Source organism: Poecilia mexicana, unplaced genomic scaffold (genome assembly GCF_051168715.1).
Source record: "Poecilia mexicana isolate PSO_F unplaced genomic scaffold, ASM5116871v1 scaffold_2, whole genome shotgun sequence".
Classification (NCBI taxonomy): Eukaryota; Metazoa; Chordata; class Actinopteri; order Cyprinodontiformes; family Poeciliidae; genus Poecilia; species Poecilia mexicana.
The window spans coordinates 3,090,811-3,114,742 of record NW_028263371.1 but is presented as its reverse complement, the minus strand read 5'-3'; the positions used below and the strand labels follow the sequence as shown (position 1 = coordinate 3,114,742).

General features: G+C 39.1%; 1 protein-coding gene across 2 annotated transcripts; it reads left to right on the top strand.

Annotated features, from left to right (window-relative positions):
• On the top strand, positions 1-23,385 carry LOC106928869 (axin-1-like). 2 transcript variants are annotated; one of them, XM_015005424.2, is made up of 13 exons: positions 1-763; positions 2,669-3,350; positions 6,945-7,138; positions 8,946-9,092; positions 9,677-9,811; positions 9,935-10,031; positions 11,434-11,571; positions 14,020-14,410; positions 15,228-15,402; positions 15,485-15,667; positions 16,589-16,888; positions 16,973-17,122; positions 18,317-23,385. In XM_015005424.2, the coding sequence occupies exons 2-13, from the start codon at positions 2,739-2,741 to the stop codon at positions 18,441-18,443; spliced, it is 2,649 nt and encodes an 882-aa protein (XP_014860910.1). In that variant the 5' UTR covers positions 1-763; positions 2,669-2,738; the 3' UTR covers positions 18,444-23,385. The 2 variants fall into 2 exon arrangements, with proteins under 2 accessions (XP_014860910.1, XP_014860906.1); XM_015005420.2 differs by having other exon boundaries at positions 2-763; positions 15,482-15,667.
• The last annotated feature ends 547 nt before the right edge of the window (positions 23,386-23,932 follow it).

Genomic DNA, 23,932 nt, shown 5'->3' with positions numbered 1-23,932 from the left:
AGTTTTAACAACTATTTTTAAAAAAAGAAAAAAAAGTTTTTTAAAATAAATGTTACATACGGCAGCTTTAAAATATTTGAGTAGAGCAATCTTTAAATGCATAGCTTTTTTATTAATGACTTTTCAAGGTTTACCTGTGGAGAGCATCAACAATTGTCTGCTGAAAAATTATCCAGTCAGTAGTGTTTCTTTCTTTTTTTTTTTTTTTACAAGATTATGTAAGCGGGTGGTTGTTATAGAATAATATTTCTGAAAGAAAGTGTAAAAAAAGTACACTTTTATTACAATAAAATATCTTTATTTTTTAAATTTTATTCAGATTTTTTAAATGCACATTTTACGGGGGATGCTGTAAGGGATAGACATATCTGTGCAATTAAGTTCATTAGCACTATAAAGAAGGGGTATAATTTCTTACTCTGTATGTTTTGCAATTATAAAACTCAGTTTTAAGTCATTACTTTTACTTTAAAAAAATCATAATAGAAGAGTTGCTAGTTTTTGCAGGTTCAGTTCTTGACATCGCTTGGCTTCCTGCAGTCCCTGTGAACGTACTTAACAGTTGGCGTGCTCGCACGTACTCCGTCCCTCTCTGTATTATTGCTCTGAAACTAACCACCATGGGGAGTTGAGGGCAAGGCGACGGGATATTTTTGTTAATGCTTTATTAACTGAAATCGATCCACATGACGCGTTTTGGAGCACCGTGTTCACGCCAGTATCCCCAATGCAGCGGACCACGGGGAACGGGCTTTCAGAGACGGTAGGACGGACACTTTTAAGGGGAAAACACGGGACGTTAACGCACCTAGCTTCAGAAGCTAACAAACTAGCTAAGAAGCGAAGCTAGCTGCTTCTGCCGCCGCTGCTGCAGCTGCTGGAGTGGAAAGCGTGCCGTCGCTTTCTTGTTTCTTTTGATGTCACATCAGCCGGTTTATGTCGGGCGTATTCATTAGGAAAGTTGGTGTTGCTTTCGCAGGAGTTTTCTCTAAGTGTATAAATTACGCTTGTGTTGAAAGTGTTGTTGCATGCAGGCCCGTCTTGTGTGGCTGTGGAGTTTGTTGCTGTACCCATCCCCCAACCGTCTTTTGCAGGCCAACATGAATGAGATTCTCACTTCAAAGCTCTGGCATCGCTGGTGGCATTGCTACGAGGCTAACTAGCTGTCTTAGCTTCTTAACACTAGTTGATTGTTTGAGAAATGTCGTTTAACTTTCCGAAGAGTGAGCTACACCGGCTCTTAGCACTGCTCGGCGAGTTTAATGGTAAACAGACAGCAAGAACTTAGCAGTAAACCTCTGCTTTGAAATTTGCATACACTGTTCTCAGTTGTATTTGGTCCCTCGGGAGCTTTGCTTTCAAGTCGCAAAACTTGTAGTTGCTGGCTAGTTTATGGGACGAATTAGCCGAGCAACATTTTAGTACTTAAGCTGCTGTTTTGTATTCAGTCTCATTTTAAGTGTTAGTTTTTTCTACTCTATAACTAGGTGTGATAAGATTTTGAAAAGAATTGTTCGCTACTAGAAATTGTTTGTTAGAGCACTACAAGCAGCTGTTAGCATTTTTTTTCAGTTGCATGGCAATTTGTACACTCTCATTTGAAGAGCAATAAAATAACTTATAAATTCTGTAAAATTTCATATGCGTAGATGAAACGGGACAACTGAAATGTTCAATTCAGTTTTTGTCAAATATTTACCTTGCAATAGTCATTTTGACTTGTGGGTTTTAAAATTCAAAATTGTGTTTTATGTTCTGCAGTTTACTTTAAAATAAAAGCAAAGTGGTGACCCTTTAATAAATAGTAAAAAAAATTGGCATCATTTCATTTTTTATTATTGCTGGGAAACATTTAGCATTTGGCTGTCTCTCGTCATGCAGTGTAACCAGAGATGCCATCATACATTTTATACGTTGCATTATGTAGGTCATATGTAATGTTTGGAGATCGCTTGCTGTGTACCAGGCTTTAGAAATTCAAGATAAAACCAGAAATCGGTTTAGGCCGGTAAAAGCCTGATCGGTGCGTCTGTATTTAAAACCTAAGAGTTTTGTGTATTTACATGAATCAATTTACAGGTTAGACTCAAATCAGACTGTCACTATTTGCTGCTTGGATACTGGCATGATATTGCTTTTGGATGAAATTTATTGAGTGTGTTACGTGTTTTTAAAAGCGATATACACCTGGCAGAGTGGCCACGTTTTCTTTTTACGTGACAACCAAATTTTACTGGGGTCAAAAGGAGCTTGAGTTGGTGTACTTTGAAAGTTACAGATTATTTTGTCGCTTTTCAGATTAATCCTACACACTTTCAGGACAATAAAGTGTGTTTCCATCAGATTTGAAAGTTTTTATTTTGTAGATGGAAAGAAGGCAGGGTGGGGAAGTAGACTACGAATGAAAATCTGTCTTTTGTCTCGTCTCGAGGATTGGAAACAAATCCGACCTGCTGAAGCTAATAAAAAGTGTTTTCTACAATGGCTCTGCCAAGGTTGTAAAATAATAAATTCAGCAGCTGTGTGATCTCTGATAGCAACCTCTCTAACGCAGGCGGTCTGACTCATGTGGGCTGTGATGGATCAGTTAGTCATTCCTATATTTTTACAAGTTTACGTTTGTTGTGCCGAGTCATACTGCTAAAGCTGTCTCCGTTTTCCTTCCCAGGGTGAATTGTTTTCCAGCAAACTCACTGCTACAGAGGAAGGTCTGACCTCCTTCTTCTGCAACCAGAGACATGAGCGTTGTCAGAGATTTACATGGGGTCGGGTACAGGGGCGGCGGAGGCGTCGTGGCCTCTCTGAACGGCCCCGCGCACTTCACTGAAGATGCCCCCCGGCCTCCCGTTCCCGGCGAAGAGGGCACTGACCTGGACCCCCCGGTCCAGTCGGGCAACAGCCGTCCAGGCGGCCTGTCCCAAACCCAGGGATACCCCTCTTCTAAAATGGGAGACCCGTCGAGTCACGTGCCCTCCTCTTCGTCGTCCGCAACCCCACGCCGGCCCGACCTGGACCTGGGCTACGAGCCGGAGGGCTCAGCGTCTCCGACTCCGCCATACCTGAAGTGGGCCGAGTCGCTTCACTCGCTCCTGGACGACCAGGATGGCACCAACCTGTTCCGGAGCTTCCTGTGTCAGGAAGGGTGCGAAGACCTGGTCGACTTCTGGTTCGCGTGCTCAGGCTTCCGGCAGACCAGCCAGGACAAGAGGGCCAAGTTGGCCAAGGTCATCTATAGGAAGTACATCGTGGACGGGAGTGGGATCGTCTCCAGGACGATCAAAGCGGCCACGAAGAGCTTCATCAGAGACTGCGTGGGAAAGCCACATCTAGACCCTGCCATGTTTGAACAGGTGATTAAAACACTGCATGCATTGTGGGTATTATTATAGAAAATTAAAGGGACGGTGTTATGTGAAATCAACTTTTTGGAGCTTTACATCATCTTACAATGTTATTCCCTAAACAAAAACATATCTGGAGTATGTGTCACAAGCAACAACTTTAATTTGTTTAGTCTCTGCAATTAGGAGTATAACAGCCAATGAAAAATGAATAATAAAGAAACTGACAAAAGCAGTAGGTAAAAACAATAAACTGCAACAAACTTTGTTTCAAATTGTTCAGAAAGTGCAAGTAGTCAGGAATTATAAATATAATGTAAAATAAATAATAAAGCATGACTTCGCTCAGAGCACAAAACATAGAGTTAAACTGAATAGATCTGCCCTTCTGGATTTGGCACATTGTCACTGATAGTCGATCTAGATTTGTTTTCCAATTTCTGGACCAATATAGATATTTATACCAGATCGATGTTTCTCTATTGGAGGGTCGCCCTCGCTTTTCAGGCTTGTGTGTGTGTGTGTGTGTGTGTGTGTGTGTGTGTGTGTGTGTGTGTGTGTGTGTGTGTGTGTCAGTACAGTTTCCCTCCTCTCATTGGTCAGCTTTGTTCTGCACTTTCTAAACAAACTCGAGGATAAAGTGTCTGGTTCAGTGACTAATTAGGCAGGGTGTGCAACTGCTTAGAAGTTTTGGAAGACCACGCTCTGCAAATTTTAGCACTTTGACAACAGTGCAGTGCATGAGAAGGGACAAAAAATTACAATTTGTTTGAAATTACTACTGAATTTACTTTATGAAGCTAGTCAGATTCCTGTGCTACATTTCATTCTGAACAAATGAGAATCTGGACCCGTGTATGATTGGTGAATTTGTCTTTGCTTCAACTTAATTCTGACCATATTTTTCATTCACAACATGCTGAACACTTTAACTTGGAGTTATAAGAGTTTTTATAATACGTGTTGACACTTTATAGTGTACATATGTTTATCCTGCTTTAATTTTAACCTTATTTTAGGTTTAGGCATCCAATGAAAAGCTAGACTGGATTAAAAAAAATCCAGCATAAAGCAGTATTAATTTTTTCTTTATTTTTAGATTGCTTGTGAAATTAGTTGACAGATTAACTATAAAGAAACTATTTTAGACTAATCCCATATGCCTAGCCCACATAAAAAAGTCATGAAGGTATAAACTAAGTATGAGCACATCTCAGTATGTCAGTAAGTATTGTACTAAATATATAATCTTTAGTGCTTGCATTCACAAAATAGAAAAACATTAACGTCTTGTATTGTTCCTGTTCAGCCAAATCTGAGTTTTCTGTCACCCGCCGTTTACACACATAATCGGATGAAGTTACTGTTGGCGGCTTCACAGCTAATTCAGATAATCAAAGTTTTCATCCCTCCACATAACCTTAGTATCATTCATCTCAAGCTCAGCCTATCTACAAAGGATGGAAATTACCTGAAGGGACTCTGGTTTGATGTTGGATATGATCTTATCTCTGGGTTATCTTAATCACAAGTTAAAGTGTTGAAATTATGCTTGAATTACCAGCCCTGTTGCTTACATGTACAGCTGTGAATGCTCTTACAAGGCCAGACTTTCAGTGCCACAAAAAGTGCTTTTCTGTCTCATTAGGTTTCACTCTGACAGACAGACTGGGTCTCTTTAGTTTGATTTTAGTAAGTAATCCAAAAACTGCCTTAGTGGTACACAAAGTTGTTTCTTACCATTATTGGGTGTTGCACATGTTTTGTTTTTAAAGGGCCAGTATTATGTAAAATCAATTCTTCTGATCTTTACATCATGTTATGATGTTGTTCCATAATCAAAAACTTCCTGGAGTATTGCCTTGATTCTTTGACGCATGTTTGAGAAATCCTTTAATCTCCATGTGCAAAACACCTGGGTGGACCTAGCTCTTCCTCTGAAGACTAAGCTCCTCTGAGCTGCAATTTCCAAGCTTCCAACTCACACAGCACCCCTCCTCTGCAACTCACTCACTCAGCTCCTTCAGACTAGCCAGCAGCAATTGGCAAACACCAGGAAGAACTGTGCATATAGTAAGCTCATTATAGCAGCTACTTCTTTCTGCAACGCTGGTAAAAAACGTTAAAGGGTTAATAGAGGAGCCATGTTGTGATGACCTCCTGAAGGTGGAGTGTCAGAAAGAGCAGGAGCTTCTTAAAGAGACAGAGGCCCAATTTCAAGGGATTGTATTACAAAGTAAAATTTCTTTGAAGTCATATTTGACAGCATTTTATAACAACTGAAGGTAACATGGTTACTTGACTGTGCTATAAAATGGCTCTATGTGCCTGGAAAATACATAATACTGGCCCTTTAAGACACTAAAATGAGCAAAAATCAGCTTTCGTTCTTTTACTACAGATGTGTGTAAAATAGCAACGGCTTGCTTGTTATGAATGATGCAACCTTTTATAGGGACATTGCTTTCAGATGAAAGAAAAGCAGGACTCTGTGAAGCTTTCGTTATGGCTCACTTCTCAAACGTTCTATTCTTGTCTTGACAATTTTGTACACACCATTGCAGCCAAGGGATTAGTTTGAATGAAGCTTTTGGAAATCCTGTTTGTAAAAACAACGAACCACTGAACAAACAGTGGGAGAACTTGGATTTCAGACTGTGGAATATTTAGACTATTTTTCCCCTGTATTGATTAAACATTATACATTATTATGATTATTGTTATTGACTAAAATGTCCTCCAGCCTCACTTCTAAAACTGTGCGAGTTCAAATACTTCACTGCTTGTTTTCACAAATCAAGTAGTAAAAATAATTACTAAAGCTTGTTTTATACAATTTTAAAAATTCATACAAAATGTAAGTAAACGAATAATTCAATTCCTTTCTATTAAATACAAATGTTATCATTTTTTAGTTTGTATGCCACAGTTATCAATTAATCGATTACTAAATTGGTTGACAATAATAATTAATCATGACTAATCCAAATTAATTGTGTAAAATGTGTACTAAATTATAAAAAAAGCAAAGACAAAAGTACAGAGAGAAGACTCGTTCTGTAGCTATTTATTATATGACAAGATTTGTTGTTTTAATTTTAGCTCTATGGGGAAACTACTAAGTTATTTTTAAAACTATTAGAACAAAGCTGTCGTGGCACTCTGCTAGAAACAGACAACACAACAATTTAATTTAATTTTCCGTTCTATGTGAACACACCAACTTATTCTTTATCAGGGATCTGAAAATGAATAAAAATAAGCCAATATGCAAGAAAGACGAGATGATTAATCATCAAAACCTTTTAAGTCACTTAGCGAAAACTCATATTTCTAAAGTAAAATATACCAAAATGTGAGACAAGTCATGATTTTTGATTTGTATTATAAATATTTTTATTACACAAACATCCTGAAACATTGTCTTGTTTTCCCTAATCTCAGACACAATTGTGAATAAATTCAAGTTTTGTTTGTGTAAGACAGCTGGATCGTGATTCATATAAGCAACTTTGAAAGACGGGACTGATTTTTAAATAGTACAATGATACAAAATGGTCATGATCTTAGATAATAATAAAAAAAAAAAAACTTCTGTTCCAGGCTCAGACAGAGATCCAGGCCATGATGGAGGAGAACACCTACCCTCTGTTCCTTAAATCTGACCTTTACCTGGAGTACACCCGGACGGGAGGAGAGAGCCCCAAACCCAATCCCAGCGATCAGAGTCCCTCATCAGGCCCGGCCAAGCCGCTGCCCGGCTATCTCCCAACTCTAGCTGAGGACGTGGAGTGGAGGTGAGACAAACTTTTCATCACCGTTCAAATCCTCAGCGTTTGGCTTTTGTCGTCAGGTTCTTTGAAAGTGCATATTCCAAAACAATGCACGATTTGTAAAATCTCTTAGCGTTTCTGAAAAGTGTGGCGTGTACATTTAAGTATCTCCCCCACTGTGCCGAGGTACTGCTTTAGAAATTTGACCCGTCTAGTAATGGTTGTTGATGCAGATGGAGACTTTTTTTTTTACTTTGTAATCAGGGTAAAATTATTACAGACATAAAGTTCTCACAATGGAAAATATTAAGGACGATACAAAGTATAAATTTTTTTATAATCAAGCTTTTGTAATAAGTAAAACATTGTCTATCCAGAGACTTTTCTGCTCCCAAATGAGCTCTTATCTAATTTATTTAACTTGGCTAAATAAAGCAGGTGTTTGATACAAGCTTTTCATGTCAGTTGATATCAGTAATTATTGATTAGTTTTTGTTTTAAATGTCTGAAATACTGCCAAATTGGTGTCGTGACATTCCCTGTTTCATCCAGAGTTTTCTCTCCATGGCGTTTTTTTAAATTTTTTTTTTTATTTTCAAGCAGTTCTGGCGAAACCTGAAACTGTTGGTGCACGAGGTGCTCAACAGGTTGATGCTGGGTAACCAAATAGAGAGGGAGTTAGTTGATGCCACCAGCCCAGCTTAGCTCATTGTGAGAGGTTGAGCTGGCTAAACCTTTTTTCTGCCTCCTTCTCCCAGAATGCTGTTCGGTTCTGGATTGGAGTTCAGGGAAATGATTGAACATTCTATCAGATGTATTATCTATTGATGCTGATCACATGTTTATTGCAATATATTTTATTGATTTATTGTCCAGCCGTAGGCTCCATCTAGAAAAGCAAATGGCCCAAAACTCTGCTGTGTGACAGAGGGATTAAATCTTGCCAACTACTATAAATAGTTTAAAACTTGAAATATTCACGGCAAGTATGTCATTTAATTAGAGATAGAAACATATGTAACAAATAAATGCATTTTAACTCATGCCTTCAGTCTGTTGCTGTGCTTTTATCTTCATTTGACACGCATGCAGTTTCTCCACACAACTTACCGACTGTTACTTAATACCTTGCATTGCAGCCACTATGATTAGTTAAATCTCCCTTTATATCTGTAACTTGACAGATTATCACACATTTAGGTAACATTTTGCCGACATTTTGAAAACGGACATAGACGATGCCTGTTGGGAACTATGGATGAGTTTCCATTTTTGCCTAAAATAGCGCTTAGCACAGCACACATGCGTCAACAGCGTAGCAGAAGCGTTGTGTTTTCATGCAACACAAGTATGCCGAATAGTTGAACTGTTTAATACGGTATTTTTAACAACGCCTTGAGTCAGATAATTTACCATGAAGATTTTTAGTAATTAAGGTACCTGAATTATTTAAGGAATCTTTTCAACCCTAATTCATACAGTTATTTTATTTTTTCAAAGTCCTTTACATGAAGAACAAAGTAACAGCAAAAAGCCCTGATACATCTAAATGACTAAATTTCTCAGTTTTAAGGTCTTTATTTATATAAAAAAAGGGTTGGGTTGGAAACCATCAATTATTTTCCTTCTGCATCAAAATGATGAGCTTCTTTTGTTGTTCTTGGTCCATCATAACAAAATAAAAAATCCCAATATTGTGGATATAGTGTTTCAAGAAGTACCGATACGTCTGTATTTAGCACTGTAGTTGAAACTGAAATGTACACACACACACACACTTTACTACTTGGGGAAAGTTTGTCTGTTTGAATCAGTTTCCTTTATGTTTTAGAGGTGGAGTTCGAGAAGAAGAGGAAGAGAAAGATGAAGAAGATTGTGGTGACACACCAGTGAGTAGGCTGACCCAAAGCCTGCTGATGCAGACGGTGCCGCAGAGGGCCTCACCCAGCAGGAGGAGGCAGGACAGCAGGGAGTACAGGTGTGTGCTGCTGTGACCTAATTAGCAGGAGTATAATAGCAGTAGCTTAAAGTTTGATGCCATAATCCGTTTTGTTATTCAGGCAAAGCTGAGGGTGGTATAGAAGGTTTCAGTTGTATTGTGTTGCTTTAGCTTAAAGAAAATGCTTAACAAAATGTTTCTGTTATGTAACTTCACATAATCCATTTAATAAGTCAAACTGAACCCTTAAAGAAGTGTTAAACAAATGAAACAAAGGTCAGACTAATTTAATGTGTATTTTAAAGCTGCAGTATGTAACTTTTATAAATATTTTTTTTACATTTGTTGAAACGGTCACTATGCCGTGACAGTGTGGTATGAGACAAATGTGTGGAAAATAAAAATCAAGCTCCTCTGCCTTATCCCAGTGCTAACTAGAAACAACCAATCAGAGCCAGGAGGCAGGTCTTATTGCTGTCAATCACCCTCCGTGTGGTGTTGCTTGTATATTTAGCATATTTTTCACATATTTTAAAATAAAAGTAACGAATCTGCATCCCTAATCTGCATAAAAGTGCTGCATTAATGTCAGCATCCTGATTTTTGTTCCTGTCTTCCCTAAGACCTTGGAGAGAGCCGGTAAACCCGTACTACGCAAACATGGGCTACGCCCGGGCCCCAGTAACCAGCGCCAACGACAGTGAGCAGCAGAGCATGTCAAGCGACGCAGATACAATGTCCTTGACCGACAGCAGTGTGTAAGCAGTTAATCTTCACTTCATTCACACAGTTTATCCATTTAAAAGCATCAAGGCCCATTTGATCAGGAGAGTAAAGTTTGTGTTTTTAATATTTTCCTATTTTTTTGTTTGCGTTCCCAGAGATGGTATTCCTCCATACAGATATCGGAAGCAGCATCGGAAAGAGATGCATGAAAGTGCCAAAGCCAATGGCCGTGTGCCCCTACCTCATATACCTGTGAGTGTATTTGTTTGTCTGTTAGCTAGAAATGTACATATATGTGGCAAATTAGACACCTAAATACTCTCCAGGAGTAAATTCTGTGGATTTTCTTTGTCCTGAGAAGATGCAGGTCAAATATATGAATCAAGGTGCCTACAGTTATGATTTCAAAGCTTTTTTTTTTTTTTCTACAGTTCCTACTATTTCATGTCACTTAAATGTGATGCAGTGACCAAGTTTTGTTTGGCTGTATCGATCAGAGAGTAATGCAGTGTTGCCCCTCCCCCACATGTTCCCATCAACTGGCTGTAGAAAGCAGTAACGCATTTCCCTTGCTTACAAGACAGACACATTTTCTAATTAACCAATCTTCTAATACCAAAAGTTTTGAATTCAAGGTAGTCAGTGTTTCAGCATTTTTAGTTTTCTTGAAGCTTGTAATTGATAAAATAAAAAATAATAATAAAAAAAACAACTTCATATTCTTCATCTCTGACTCTGATTCTACTTGAATCAGAAGACCTTAGTGATCTGGACGGTTGATGCCACAACAACATCTAGTCTTTTAATGCATTTTGGTTCTAAACCATGCATTTAATTATAAACAAACAAACATTTTCTAAAGTCTTTTCTTAGAGACTTTAGATTTACATTAACACCAGCTTATGTCATCTGCTGTCAATGTAATGTAGAGCCGTGTGTCATCTATGAAGCTATGGTAACTAGTCTTATTATTTGTAATTATGCTGAGCACATGGCAGCATGTAGATTAAGGTTAGCTTAAGGTTCTGTATTGATATTAGCTAGTCATCTTTTAGCTAACATTACCTGCATCCAACAGCTTTACTCAACTCAGTCGGTTAGTTTGGAGGGAAAAACTGTGAAAAGTTCTTTGCCTTTTGCTGGTTTGCTGCCGTGATTCTAACACAAACGTGCGTAGCTCCACACAGCAGCAGCAGGTCTCCTTCACAGGTGGAAACCCAGCACGAGCGTCGTAGCGCTCATGTTGCGTTTAAAGGCGGCTCGGAAAAACAGGTTACAACATGTAAACAACGGATTAAACAGTTTTAACTGCTGATAAAAGTGACAGAGGACACAAATATGGGAAGTGTGGAAGCCTCTACTGTATCAAATTGACATAGGAATAACAGAGAGTTGGTCATTCTAAGGTAAAAACCCAGCCCATACAGTGTTCATGTTTTTTTTTTTTTTCATCCAGACGCTTCCCGTGCCCCCCCCTGCAATGACATGGCGCCCCCCCTAGGGGGCGCGCCCCACAGTTTGGGAACCTCTGATCTAGAGGATCTGGGGGGGAAAAAAAAAAATCTGATATGGGTTTTTTTCCATGTTAACATTCTTACTCGGGTAGCAGAATATAATTTTTAAAATGTGACCTGTTTGTATGTTTTCCTTGAAGCGCACGTATCGCATACCAAAGGACATCCATGTAAAGCCGGAGATGTTTGCGGCAGAGCTCATCAACAGGCTGGAGGCTGTTCTCAGAGAACGAGAGGCCCAGGAAAAGCTTGAAGAAAGGTTGAAGAGAGTACGACTGGTGAGTGTTCAGATTGGAAAGGCTGACGGGGTCTACGTTAGAGGAAGCATGCATTAGGGAAGTTGCCAGAATTACTAGGAATGAGTTTTACTTTGGAGTTTCTCCTCTAGGTTACATTATGTGTGTTAGTGTTGGGTAATTCATCTAATGTTTACCATGTTTCCAGAAATTGTTCAATTTTAAGTATCTCCACCTGTCAAGAAGGACAATGACTGTCAGGTCTGAATTTCCATAGCAACCACTTCACATCTGCATCTAGTTTTACTGATGGCTCAGTTTCGCTTAGAAAATTCTGCAGCAGGATGGTGAGGTGAGAGGGAGCATGATGGTGACAAAAAATGTAAAGTGCTGGTATCAGGTGGTGAATAAAAGACGCCCGACACCACCAAAATACAATGAAGACAAATGGCTCTGAACCAAGGAGCGTGTTGATGAAGAAGTCTGGACTTTTATCAATTAGGCATCATGGATTTCAGCTTGTTGCCTTCAAACTGGCCAGATTTGTGAAAGCTATATTTTGGTTGATGATCTGACAAAAGTATAAGTACAGATGGAAAACCACTGGCACAAAGCAGAAGTCTTCGATATTTCATATTTTGGTATCGGGTCAGAATTGCCGTTACCAATTTGGGATGCACCCATCCACTCTTTTCACTTTAGATATCGATATCTAAGATTATGTATCAGACGATATTTATCTGATACAGAAAAAATATATATTTTTAAACGCAGACATAAATGTACTGTATTATTATTTTTTGATAACTCTGCACCAGTACAACACGCTTAAATACACCAACATCTTCACAAGGTTGAACAACATGTAAAAACAACTTTAATTTGCTCAGTCTGTGCATTTAGGAGTAGGACAGCTAATGTAAAATAAATAATAAAGAAACTGACAAAAACAGTAGGTTGACTATGAAAGAATGTGGACAAAGTTCATTTGTTACTTTAATAACAAATTAACATGTTTTGTCTGCATTTTGCTTGAGTAAATAAAGTATAAAAATTATTTGAGAGCTATTACATAAAATTCTAGGACAGGATCTATTTCATTACATGTTCACTTACCTGAAATATGTTAAATACAACAAATATTTATTAATGTGTGATCTATTTCATAAAATGTATTTGTCACCTTTATTGCTTAATTACACATTAAATGTTTAAAGATGGGCTCTTTCATCTGGTTTGTGTCATGATGTGGTGTGGAGGTGGACCAAAGCACAGCAGGCCAGAAGACGTACTTTATGTGGATGTTATTTAAATGAACAAAATAAACGAACTAAATCCAGGGAAAACGAGGAAATCCAAAACACAATGACACAAGGGATAACAATGGTAACAACTGGCAACGTGGTGAGATAACAAGACGGACTGGCAAGTTGTGACTGAAAAAGAGGAGCTTAAGTACTTCGAGGTAGTAATGGCCTGGATAAATGAGAAGAGTGATGGCAGGTGTGAGTAATTTGGCACAGGAGCTGACTGAGGGATGGGGAGAAGGTGGCACAGGGAAACTAAGGAGATCTGCTGGGAACACAAACGGGAGGAAACGGGGAACTGAAAAATACTTCTAATACAAAAGACACTAAGAGTAAAGAAAACCTGATGAACTAGGAGAGAAAGATACGAGGGAAACCATACCCAGACCTAAATAAAAACAAGACTGATCTAACGACGGTATGAACTAAGGAACACAGAGCAAGAGAAACTAGAAATCTAACCTGAAAGAGAAATTCTGTAAGGACTTACAGAAATTGCTAAAAAAAATATATAAGAAGTGTTAAAATGTAATAAAGATGAGTGTGCCTCATTTAGTCTAGTTGGTAGAATGATTTCACACAGATTTTGAGTCAATGGAGCACACGATTTGGAAGCTATTGAAGAAAACATTTAATATTATTTAAAATATTAAATATGACTCAAAATTTTTATAGAGGATAGTGTGCCTCGTTTAATAGCATTAATTACCACTTTTGTATCAGTTGGTCACAAGACAAAGCATTTATTTACAGGAGTGTTCGGAAATTGGCGGTCCCTATGTGAACCTCCGAGCGCTTGAGGAGGGAGCGGTAGAGAACAGCTGGCCGAAATTAGCGTTCATAAATCGGATCAACTTTGAGCTAAACACCCCTTACTCCGCGGAGCGTGAATATCCAGTATCCAACTTGAAAACAACTTCGCTGCGGTCTGCAACACAATGAAAACACCAGTGTCCTGACTAGTTTGTTTTGGTCTGTGGACCCCGAAGATGGCGCCGAGCGACTGCGCGAGATGTAAATGTCACACGCTGTGACGTCAACTCCAAAGCTCTGTTGTTGTGTTGGAGCGATCCGCCCACCTGCAGCATAAAGACTCATGGAGACGTCAGGATTTGTCAAGTTTTGCATCTCTATTCATGCGTGTACACGACTAAATATTGAGTTCTGCTCTCCGTTCCCACAGGAAGAAGAGGGCGACGACGCCGACATCTCCATGACGACCTCCATGTCTTCTCACAGCATACCACTTCCCATCCCCTCGTCGTTTCCACCTCTGTATGGGGCCCGTTATTCAGAGACCACTGCGAACACGGGAACAGCCACCACATACGGCGGCCTGGTCGCCATGGAGGACCCTCATGAAGACGACCCCGAATCCATTTTGGACGAACATGTGCAGCGGGTGATGAAGACGCCGGGCTGCCAGTCGCCGGGGGCAGCCAACAGCAGCTTAGGCGGCGGAGGGCGGCACACTCCGCCCAAAACATCACGCTCACCCGACGGAGGGATCGGTCCGCCTCACTACCCCTCACACAGAGGAGGGGGGCAGAGTCTACCAACCGTGGGGGCTAAAGGTAGACCACTCAGGATTCCTACACTTTATCCATTTTGTTCTGTAGGAAGTGTTGCTCTTCTGTGTCTGCTTTGATTATGTATTTATTTGTTTATTTCAGTCGTTTATAGTTTTAAAATGAACATTTATATCCAATTCATTGGATACCCCAGTGCATTGCAACATGTTAGTGATACCCCACTTACTACTGACGGCATTTAAGCTAACCATAGCGTTTTGGCTAATTTTAGCTCACACACTAATATTTCCATACTGAGTGGAGTAAGTCACTTAGTAAACATGCTAATGATAACCCACATACTGCCAAGAAGTGTTTACATGCTTGTTCCCCTGTATGCTAGCGATAGCCCTCAGGCTAACATTAGCCGTACAGCTAAAATAAGCATTTAGGCTAATTTTTTATGTATATGCTACATTTAGCAGTTAGCTACATTTAACATACTGAATAGTGTAAGTCAGTGCAAGCCCATACGCTAGTGATACCCCAAATGCTACTGACAACATTTAAGCTAACCTTAGCATTTTAGCTAATTTTAGTACATACACTGTTTGCATAGTGAATACAGTAAGTTCATGTTAGCCAACATGTCACTGATACAGCACCCACTATTGACTATATTTTAGTTCAAAATCAGAATGCTGGGTTCTGACTGACATGCACCCTTGGCAGACCCCTATTAAATTTATTCAGAATTTTTCTGGTTTTAAATTGTTACTTAATTTAGTTTCTTTTTCCCTAGTTATCAAATCCATTTGAGGAAGAGTCTTTTGTTGTGGCTAAAAGCACATCATTGAACATTTCCCTGATTTATTTCCAGGTATTTACCACCATAAGCAGGTTTACCACCACAGAGGAAGAGACGGACAAGAGGAGACGGGAGGTCGGCCTCCGCCCAACCTACTGTGGAACGGAGACCAAACCAACCAGTATGGGGGCCGGAGAAACTACGCAGATGGAGCTGGAGCCAGCACCCTCGAGGGCATGGGCTACGGGTATGCATGCACGTCTGCTCTCTAGTAAAATACTCTATTTGTTCAGTTGATCTCCAAATGGCTTATTACGTTTTTGCAGTAGCAAAGGCAGCACAATGTCACGGCGGGGCTTTAAGAAGACGGAAACATCGAGCAAAGTTGACGAGAGCGGGCGTGGACTGGAAACCCAGGGCTATCCAGGAACTCAGGTGGAGGATCTGGAGAGGAACCAGAAGATTCTGCAATGGATGATGGACGGAGACAGGCAAAGGAAGAGTTCTCATGGGTGAGGAAAACCTTGCATTTACTATAGATTATTATTTCATGTCAGTTTTATTGTTCTATTGCTATGTGGTAAGTCCTTATATTCATTCATCTGTGGTGCTTGAGTTATTAGAAGGTTTGTTCAGATGTTTGATTTCAAGTTTTGGAAAGTGCTTTTTTTCTGTCTAAAGTCCTTGAAAGCGCTTGATATTCAAACTGCACAGTTTTGTAATAAAGTGTTCCTATCGTTCCTTTGAAACCTTGAAAGCCTTGAAACCAGATATTTTTATACACATAATAGACATTTTTCCTCACTCTTTGAAGTTGAATCAGGCCAAACATCGCATTTTTTTTGCTCAGTTATAATGTCCAAAATTCTTTCTATTTACTAAATGCTAGGAAACTTTAGCAAAAACATTTTTAGAGATATTTTTGGGTCTTTCTCTGTAAATTGTGTCTAAACATTTAATTTGGGGAGGAAGGCCATTTACCACAAAACTATTTGTTTGGATTGTTTCAATGTAATGAATATTTATTGACTTACTAATTTGAGTAATTAGGGTTAGTCTTATATCATAGATGTTAAACAACATTATTGAAATTGGAGGATTTTCTGTTAAACTAGTGTTTTGTCACTTTATTTTTTACATTGAGTTGTCCCTGCTGTAGATGTTACAATTCAAGACATTATTATTAACGGTACTAAATGATGTCATAAGGTAGTGAATTAAAATGTTCTTTCTTTTTTTTAGTTCATTTTTATTGTTTTTATCCCAATTGTGGTGCTGGAAAAGGTTAAAAACTTAACCTTAAAAACCTTGAAAATCCTTGAGACGTTCCTGAATATTACTGTGGGGAACTGTCCCAGTTACCATCTCGCTCGGCTCTCTTCACCTTCCTGCAAGATCTGAACCTGTTTCTCCATCCTCTCCCTCATGCTCAGCGGCAGCACCAGCAGCTCCAGGAGAACGGGAACCAGCACCGAGTCGCCGCGCCCGACCTCCGTGGAGCGACCTGGAGCCGTGCACCCATGGGTCTCCGCCCAGCTGCGCAACAACTCCTCCTCGGTGTCCACGGCGATCCCCGGCTCGTCGTCCACTCAGGTCCAGCCTTCGCACCCGTTCATCCAGGACCCAGCCATGCCGCCCAACCCTGCCCCCAACCCGCTCACGCAGCTGGAGGAGGCGAGACGGAGGCTGGAGGAAGAGCGGAGGAGGGCTGCTCTTCTACAGGCGAAGCAGAAGTACGGCTTATCTTTTTGCGTTAACTTCAGGTTTTCCATCATTTCAAGCATTTGACAGGTATTGTCCCCCACTCTTTCTGTTAGACACAAGTCTGGGAAGCGGCAGGTGTGTGAGAACATGACCGTGGCGTACTACTTCTGTGGAGAGCCCATTCCGTACCGGACATCAGTGAAGGGCCGTGTGGTGACTCTGGGCCAGTTTAAAGAGCTGCTTACCAAAAAGGGCCACTACAGGTGAGAACACACAGCATAAACACTCCACTTCAAAAGTATTCATACTTCTGAAGCTTTATAGAAAAAATCTTTAATAAATGAACACACAAAGCTTAGCCTGGTGGCCCGCCAGGCTTATAATACACTGGGGGAAACCCTGGAAATGGTAGTTTTCAAATTGTTCTTCAAATATCTGAAATGTGTGGGGGGTTTTTATTCAGCAATTTTTATGCTGATATTCCTAAATAAAGCCCAATTTTGCACATTTCTTGTTTCTACATAATCCAATTTTATGGAATTTTAATGGTAGCACAAACACAGATTTGCGGTGAACATACAAGACCGTGAAGACCAAAAAACACGCACTACATGTGAGGGATATACTATAATTTCCGTGCTAAATCGCTCCGGAGTGTAATGGTTCGGTCTGTGCTACATCGTCATATTTTCCTACAGTAGCCAGTAGGAGGCAGTGGAGACACCTGCAGTAATTCCGGGTGATGGACTGCTCAGAGGAAATGACACTACAGACCGAAACTGAACTTGTTGCGCAGGGGTCCCCAAACTGCGGGCTGGATCCGGCCCGCCTCCTCATTTGGTCCGGCCCCCTGAACAATACCGGATCCGGCCCGCCTCTTCATTTGGTCTGGGCCCCTGAACAATACCAGAGAGCATTCAATGTTTTTTTTCACATATATGTGGATTTTTCTTCAACCACCAGGGGGGCTGTTGAGCAGATATGAAACTTAGTTTCCCTCAATGGAATATATACTAGTCAGTACCAGTCACCGTTTCGCTCACGGTTTTTTTCCATTTGCATTCTGGGTAAAAATCTATCTACAAACGCGAATATGTCGTCGGCAGTAATCCTGCCCCCCCCCCCGGTCCACAGTGTCTCACACACACACACCCCACCCGTCAACAAAAGTTTTCTAAGGTTTCTTTCTCGAAAAACTAAGACTGGCCCCCGACCAGAAAAGGGAACAGTTATGTGGCCCTCGCAGGAAAAAGTTTGGGGACCCCTGGCCTACCAAAAAAGAAAAATATGATAAAAACTGACACTGGTCAAAGTTTTGTGCTACCTTGTGTTGGTTTTTCACAGGAAACTCCAAGAAAATGTAAGGATGTTTGCTGTTGGAAAAAGTTTCAGCCTTACAAATAGGCGATCATTTTGTTGCTGTATGTTGAGAACAGACTTTCTCCTTTGATTTTCAGGTTCTACTTCAAGAAGGTGAGCGACGAGTTCGACTGTGGAGTTGTGTTCGAGGAGGTCCGTGACGACGACGCCATCCTGCCCATCTTTGAGGAGAAGATTGTCGGGAAGGTGGAGAAGGTTGACTGAAATTCGGGGAACGGGAAATGGAACAGATGACTTTTGAAACAAGGAGATGCGACACCTGCAAGAAATCAGAACGTTGGCAAGTAGAAAGATGGACGAGCGATGTCTCAGAAGGGTAGAAAAATGCCGCGTAGAACGACTGATGGAAGATGGGAATTCACGGATAAACAAATACCTGCCTGGATTAAAAACGAAGGAAAAAAAAATTGGGTCAGATAATGCTGGAATGGAGAAAAGAACAAAATATTTTCCTTCTGTTCTTTACAGATCAACAAGGAGAGCTATATATTAAAAAAAAAATGTTGATGGAAAAGGGGCAAGGGGACTAATGGAAGAAAAAAAAAGAGGATGAAAGTTGTCTTCCACTTCTGCTCTAAAGGAGGAGCGCGTGTCCTCTGCAGACCATTACAATGCTGCTACATTACCACGGAAACGCTTCAGTCGGTGCTCAGGATGGCAGCTCGCCGTCTTCGTTCCTCGTCAGCTGGGGACCGGTGGGGAAGAGGACAGAAACAAAAAATCTGAACGTTTTCACCTAGCTTCTTGTTTTCTTTTATTTTTTTTTAAATTTTTTTTTTTTTTTTTTGCCTTGGTAGCCTCAGAACAGAGAGACGTACTCACCGCCGCGCGGCCAAACGCGTTCCACACTGATCTCTCACATCCTACCGTTCAGACGACAGATCTCCGCCTAACTTGTTTACCAAAGCTACATATTGTTTTTGATAGGACAAGTATTCTAGCTACTTGTTATCATTTCATTTGATTTGTATATGAACAAAGGCAGGTACTATTGCTTATTTACTGCATTTTTGTTTTGTCATATCTCACTTTATATAGTATTATTGTGTATGTTTTGAAAATCACATTGAAGCAGCGGTGGAGTTTCTCGTCACTAAATCATAAAAGTGCCCCTCGTTTCCGTCGTTTCGATAGGATTCGTCTTCTCAAATGTTTTTTTTTATTTTTTTTTTAATCTAGCTTTTTTGTTCTCCTCCACTATAATATTTCTCAAAATTCCCACTTTTCAAAAGCACCTCTGCATGTTTTCCACATCTGCCCCCATGCTAGTCTTGTGCGTCGCAGCGGAAGCTGAGGAAACATGCGAGGTGGGTACACATTGCTGTGTTTACAGGACTTTAGATTAAGCTAATGTAGAAATTGCCTTTTCTTATGTTCTCTGCTTTGTTGAAATCCTCAGCAGTAGGTTTATCCCGGGTGCCTGCCTCGTCGGTGCCGTTATGGTCTTCAAAAAATTCTCACTCACATCCGCGCCTTTATCCGTCTTGTATGTGAACTCTGCCAAAGAACACGTGTCCCACAAGCCGACGTGTGTCTAAGAACCACTTTTATCATAACGAGCTGAAGGGAATGTTGCTCCAGTAGATTTGCCAATCTAAAAAAAATGCCCATCTTGACAATTCATTTTAAATAGAGATGCACTGATCCATTTTGTGATCCATTTCGACCTGATTTTTTTTTTTTTGTTTTGTTTTTTGCTTTTTTAGAAATCCTCTTTGCCAAAGTTGATTTCATTTCAGCCGATTCTGATTTCTCTTTACAAAGTTTAATTACCAGCAGGAAAATATGTTTTTCTTTTTTTCTTCTAGCCATGAGCTGTCACTAGTCAGTTTTGTTAGGAATGGGGGTGATGTCACACTGTGTGTGTGTATGAGCAAATAGTCACAAAAAAAGACTCTACTATTTAAAACAAACGCAAAACAATCACAGGACACATTTTAAGATATTTTTTCTTTGTTGAAGATTAGCATGTTTACAACACGAATATTTATTGTTTACACCGGGTGTCTGGAGCTCCGGAGCCACTTGTGACCCTTTAAATCATCCATAATGTTGTCCAAAATATTAAGGAAGTGAGTGAGCAATTTTTTAAAGGATATGCAAAAGAAATGGTAGCTTGGTAAATGGTAGATATGTTTTTCCTAGGTGATAAAGCTTCTTCCTTTTGTCGATAAATTCTGTTTAGCTAGGCTAATTGCAGAAATGGCTGACAGACGTGAATGTTGCTGACCACTGGCCCCTTTACCTAAACCAGAGGAGGGGTTCTTACCAAACTGGTCTAAGTAATAAACGGTGCCAATTCCTGCTTATCACCAGTGTTTTGAGCTGCCACCTCACCAAACATCAATAAACTGGCTCAACTTTAGATTTTTGGCGCTCAAATTTAGATTTTTAGCACCAAAAAGCTAAAACTAGCTAAAAACAAACAAACAAAAAAAAAAAAATAAACCTAGCCACCAGTTTAATGAAACTACCAACCAGTCAAAACCCTCTGAGTGCCAATTTAGTTTTGTTTCACCTAATTTAATACAAGAAAACACTAGAAGCGTCAAACTTCGACATTAACAAGTTGGATTAGCACTGGAACAGCACAAACTTTTTCTTTTTTTCCCCCTTCTTCCTTAAGCACAGTCAATCTTTTAATGTCACCAGCTCTTCTAAATTCTGGTCTAAAAGTTGTCTCCCAGTTTGGCTGCTAGTGCAGGTCAGAGGTCAGCAGATTGGGATTTAGAAATCTGAACAAGCACAAGGTTTGTTTAATTATGTGTCGGTGATGATATGACATCTGTTTGAGATGATATGATTTCTGTACTTAAATTGTGCCCATGAACACAACTCTGAGGAAGAATCTAACTTCTACTGGTCAAGATGTTTAAAGGTGGCTCTAGGACCTGAAACTGGTTCTTTTATAAAACAAGCAAACAAAAAAATAGCCAATCAGATTTCTAAAAGGCTCCTGATGTTTCCAGCTAATTTTATTGAGGTTGGAAGCTCAAAAAGAGAAAAATAAATATTCCGATATATTTAACCGCTGAAATATCACTCCCCATAAACAGTATAAATGAAGCACAGACGTTTTACCCTTTTATGAGCCAAGATACTTTCCTTTCTAAATAGCCACCTGTTGTGCTTCCTTCATTTTAAAGACCTTATTAATAATAACAATGGTTAACTGTGAGCCTTCCTCGCTCTGTAGCATCTTCCTCCTTAAAGAGCACTGCAAAAAAAAAAAAAAAACCCATAATTTTACCAAGTATTTTTGGTCTAGTTTCTAGTGCAAATATCTTTGTACAGAACTGTCTGATTATTTCACTTATAATGTGGGGAATATGTCTTGTTATAAGTGAAATAATCTGATAGTGGAACCAGTAAACTTTTATTAATTTTAAAGAATAATTTACTTAAAACAAGCTCATATGTCTTGCTGAAAAGTTGTTGGTGTTTATCTTTATTCAAGTGTAATAAGAAACTTGTGCTATAAACTAGACCAAAAATACTGCGTAAGATTTAGTTTTTTGTTCTTTTTTTGCAGTGAGTGTTGCTATGACATTGGTAGCACTTTGAAATGGTGCGTTCTTTGACTGAAAATAATAGAAAAGATCAGGTTGAATGTCAGGCTGAAAACTGGTTAATTTCTTTTGGTGTGTGTGTGTGTGTGTGTGTGTGTTTCAGTGCATCTCTTGTTTGCAATCTGCAGTTTTTATAATTTACAAGTCTGCCATTTTGTCTTTCTGAGAGTTGGATAACAGTATGTACAACTCCAATCTGAAACAGCACACCCAAAGCCAAAGCAGCTGTTAGTTTACAGGACAGAATAAAAATGCAGGAGCGCTGTTAGCCAGTTATTTATTCAGGATTAATTAAAAGTGGGTTTGCACTTTTTTTTCTTTTTTTTTTTTGAAAGTAATATTTTATTCATTCTTGATCTCACTGGATCTACAACTAAAATAGTCAGTGACACTCTTAAAAATGGATCAACTTGGAAAAATGGCAGAAAAATAAAATAAATTCAACTTTAATCTGGGTCTGGAACAATTTTGAGCTTCTTAGATGCAAGTTAAAAGGGAAATTGTTAAAAAAAAATTTAAACCAGACCTGCTGTTTGCTGCCGTTATTCTTATCTCAGTTAGCCTACCGTGGGTTTTGCTTCATGTTTATTTTACAGACACGATTGGCATAACATCTCGTCGTCTAGCCGTTGCTGAGGAAATGAACACATTTTAAATTCCCCTGTCCTTCTAGCAGTTTCCATCAGTGCCACAACATATTTTTGTACAGCTGGTTTACTGAAACACCAGGTATCTGAGCTGAATGTATATTTTTTTATTTTTTTTTGTCTCTAGCCCATTTCCTGTAAGGAATCCTCCCAAGTGATCATATCATATATGTCTGTCTCCGGTACTGATCTCATGCTGTTGCGGACGTATCGCGTTTTTCCCCATGCTGGTAGATAATTGAATGTTCCCGTCAGAAACGCGGGTTCTGTCGCACCCGGGTTGAAAATCTGAAAACTCGTCCTTAAAACCCCTTATGCCTTCAGATGAAAAATGAAAAATTTTAGATATGTATTTGTTTATAAGAAATAAAACTCAATCACTGAGCATGTTTATAAGGAATGTTTTTGATTGAATTTAAATCTATTTTTATTGTTTTTGTGCAGACTGCTTTGGCCCTCTGACATCTTGTTTTAACTTTAGCGATGGACAGTCATGACATTTTTATTTTTTTTTTAAATAATGATTTAAAAAAAAAAACGCCTTCATCTGCAGCTTTGGGGATTGTGAAGCTCAGTGCCTTTTATTATGTATTCTTAACCAGTCTATAATTTTAATATAAAATTTAGTCATAAGTCACTCCCGTTGTGTGTTTCTTTCTTTTTTTTTCCCCTCAAAAGCCACAGTGTTGCTCTTTCTCCCTTTTGTTCAGATCGACCCTGTGCTGTAAATATGTACATTATCATTTCATACGTGTTGTCCATGGTGTTTTTTTTTATTGTTTTTTTATTTTTTATTTTTTTGTTTTGTTTTATTTTTTTTTGTTTTTTTTTGTTTTTTTTTGTTTTTTTTTCCAATGCCAAGATGTCCCTGTGCTGGTTTCACTTGTACATTTCTTAAAAAGGTACTTCATAATAAAGATGTTGAATAAACCTTTTTTGTCTCTATTTCAAATTGATGGGACTAAAACTTAATATTTGTTCAAACAGCTTAGAACTACTTCTAGAAATCACAACTTTTCCATGTGGAAAGTGGAATAAGGAGCAATATATTTCTGCTGAAGGAGAATTCTTCAACTACACAATCCTCTCATATTAAGATCAGTGCTACCGGTTTAATACTCCATGTACATCACATCAAATATACACATGCAAACAAAGTTTTTTTTTTTTTTTTAAATAACTAAAGTTAATTTTATGGTAAGTAAAATGGAATCTTATTCAGGCATTTAGAATATGTGTTCCAATAAGGCTTGTTTGTCAGATTAAAAGTACCTTTTGAAAATAATCTATAAACAGGTAATGAGTATACTTTTCTTTAAGCCCACATTTCTGTGGTCTTTGGATCTGATATTATATTCCAGTTTTAAATGCTTTGCTTAGCTGTAAGCGGAGAATAACAGAAAAACAGAAATTAATGCTTGAAAGCATCAGTCTGTATAATAAATTTATTTTACTTTTTGAGTTACTGAAACAAATT

What these genes read in the sequence shown, in the direction of transcription:
- LOC106928869 (XM_015005420.2), top strand. Translation starts at nt 2,739, where the DNA reads ATGAGCGTTGTCAGAGATTTACATGGGGTCGGGTACAGGGGCGGCGGA. An exon ending in ACCCTGCCATGTTTGAACAG is followed by an intron (nt 3,351 to 6,944) that starts GTGATTAAAACA and finishes CTTCTGTTCCAG; the next exon opens with GCTCAGACAGAGATCCAGGC. An exon ending in GGTTGAAGAGAGTACGACTG is followed by an intron (nt 11,572 to 14,019) that starts GTGAGTGTTCAG and finishes CCGTTCCCACAG; the next exon opens with GAAGAAGAGGGCGACGACGC.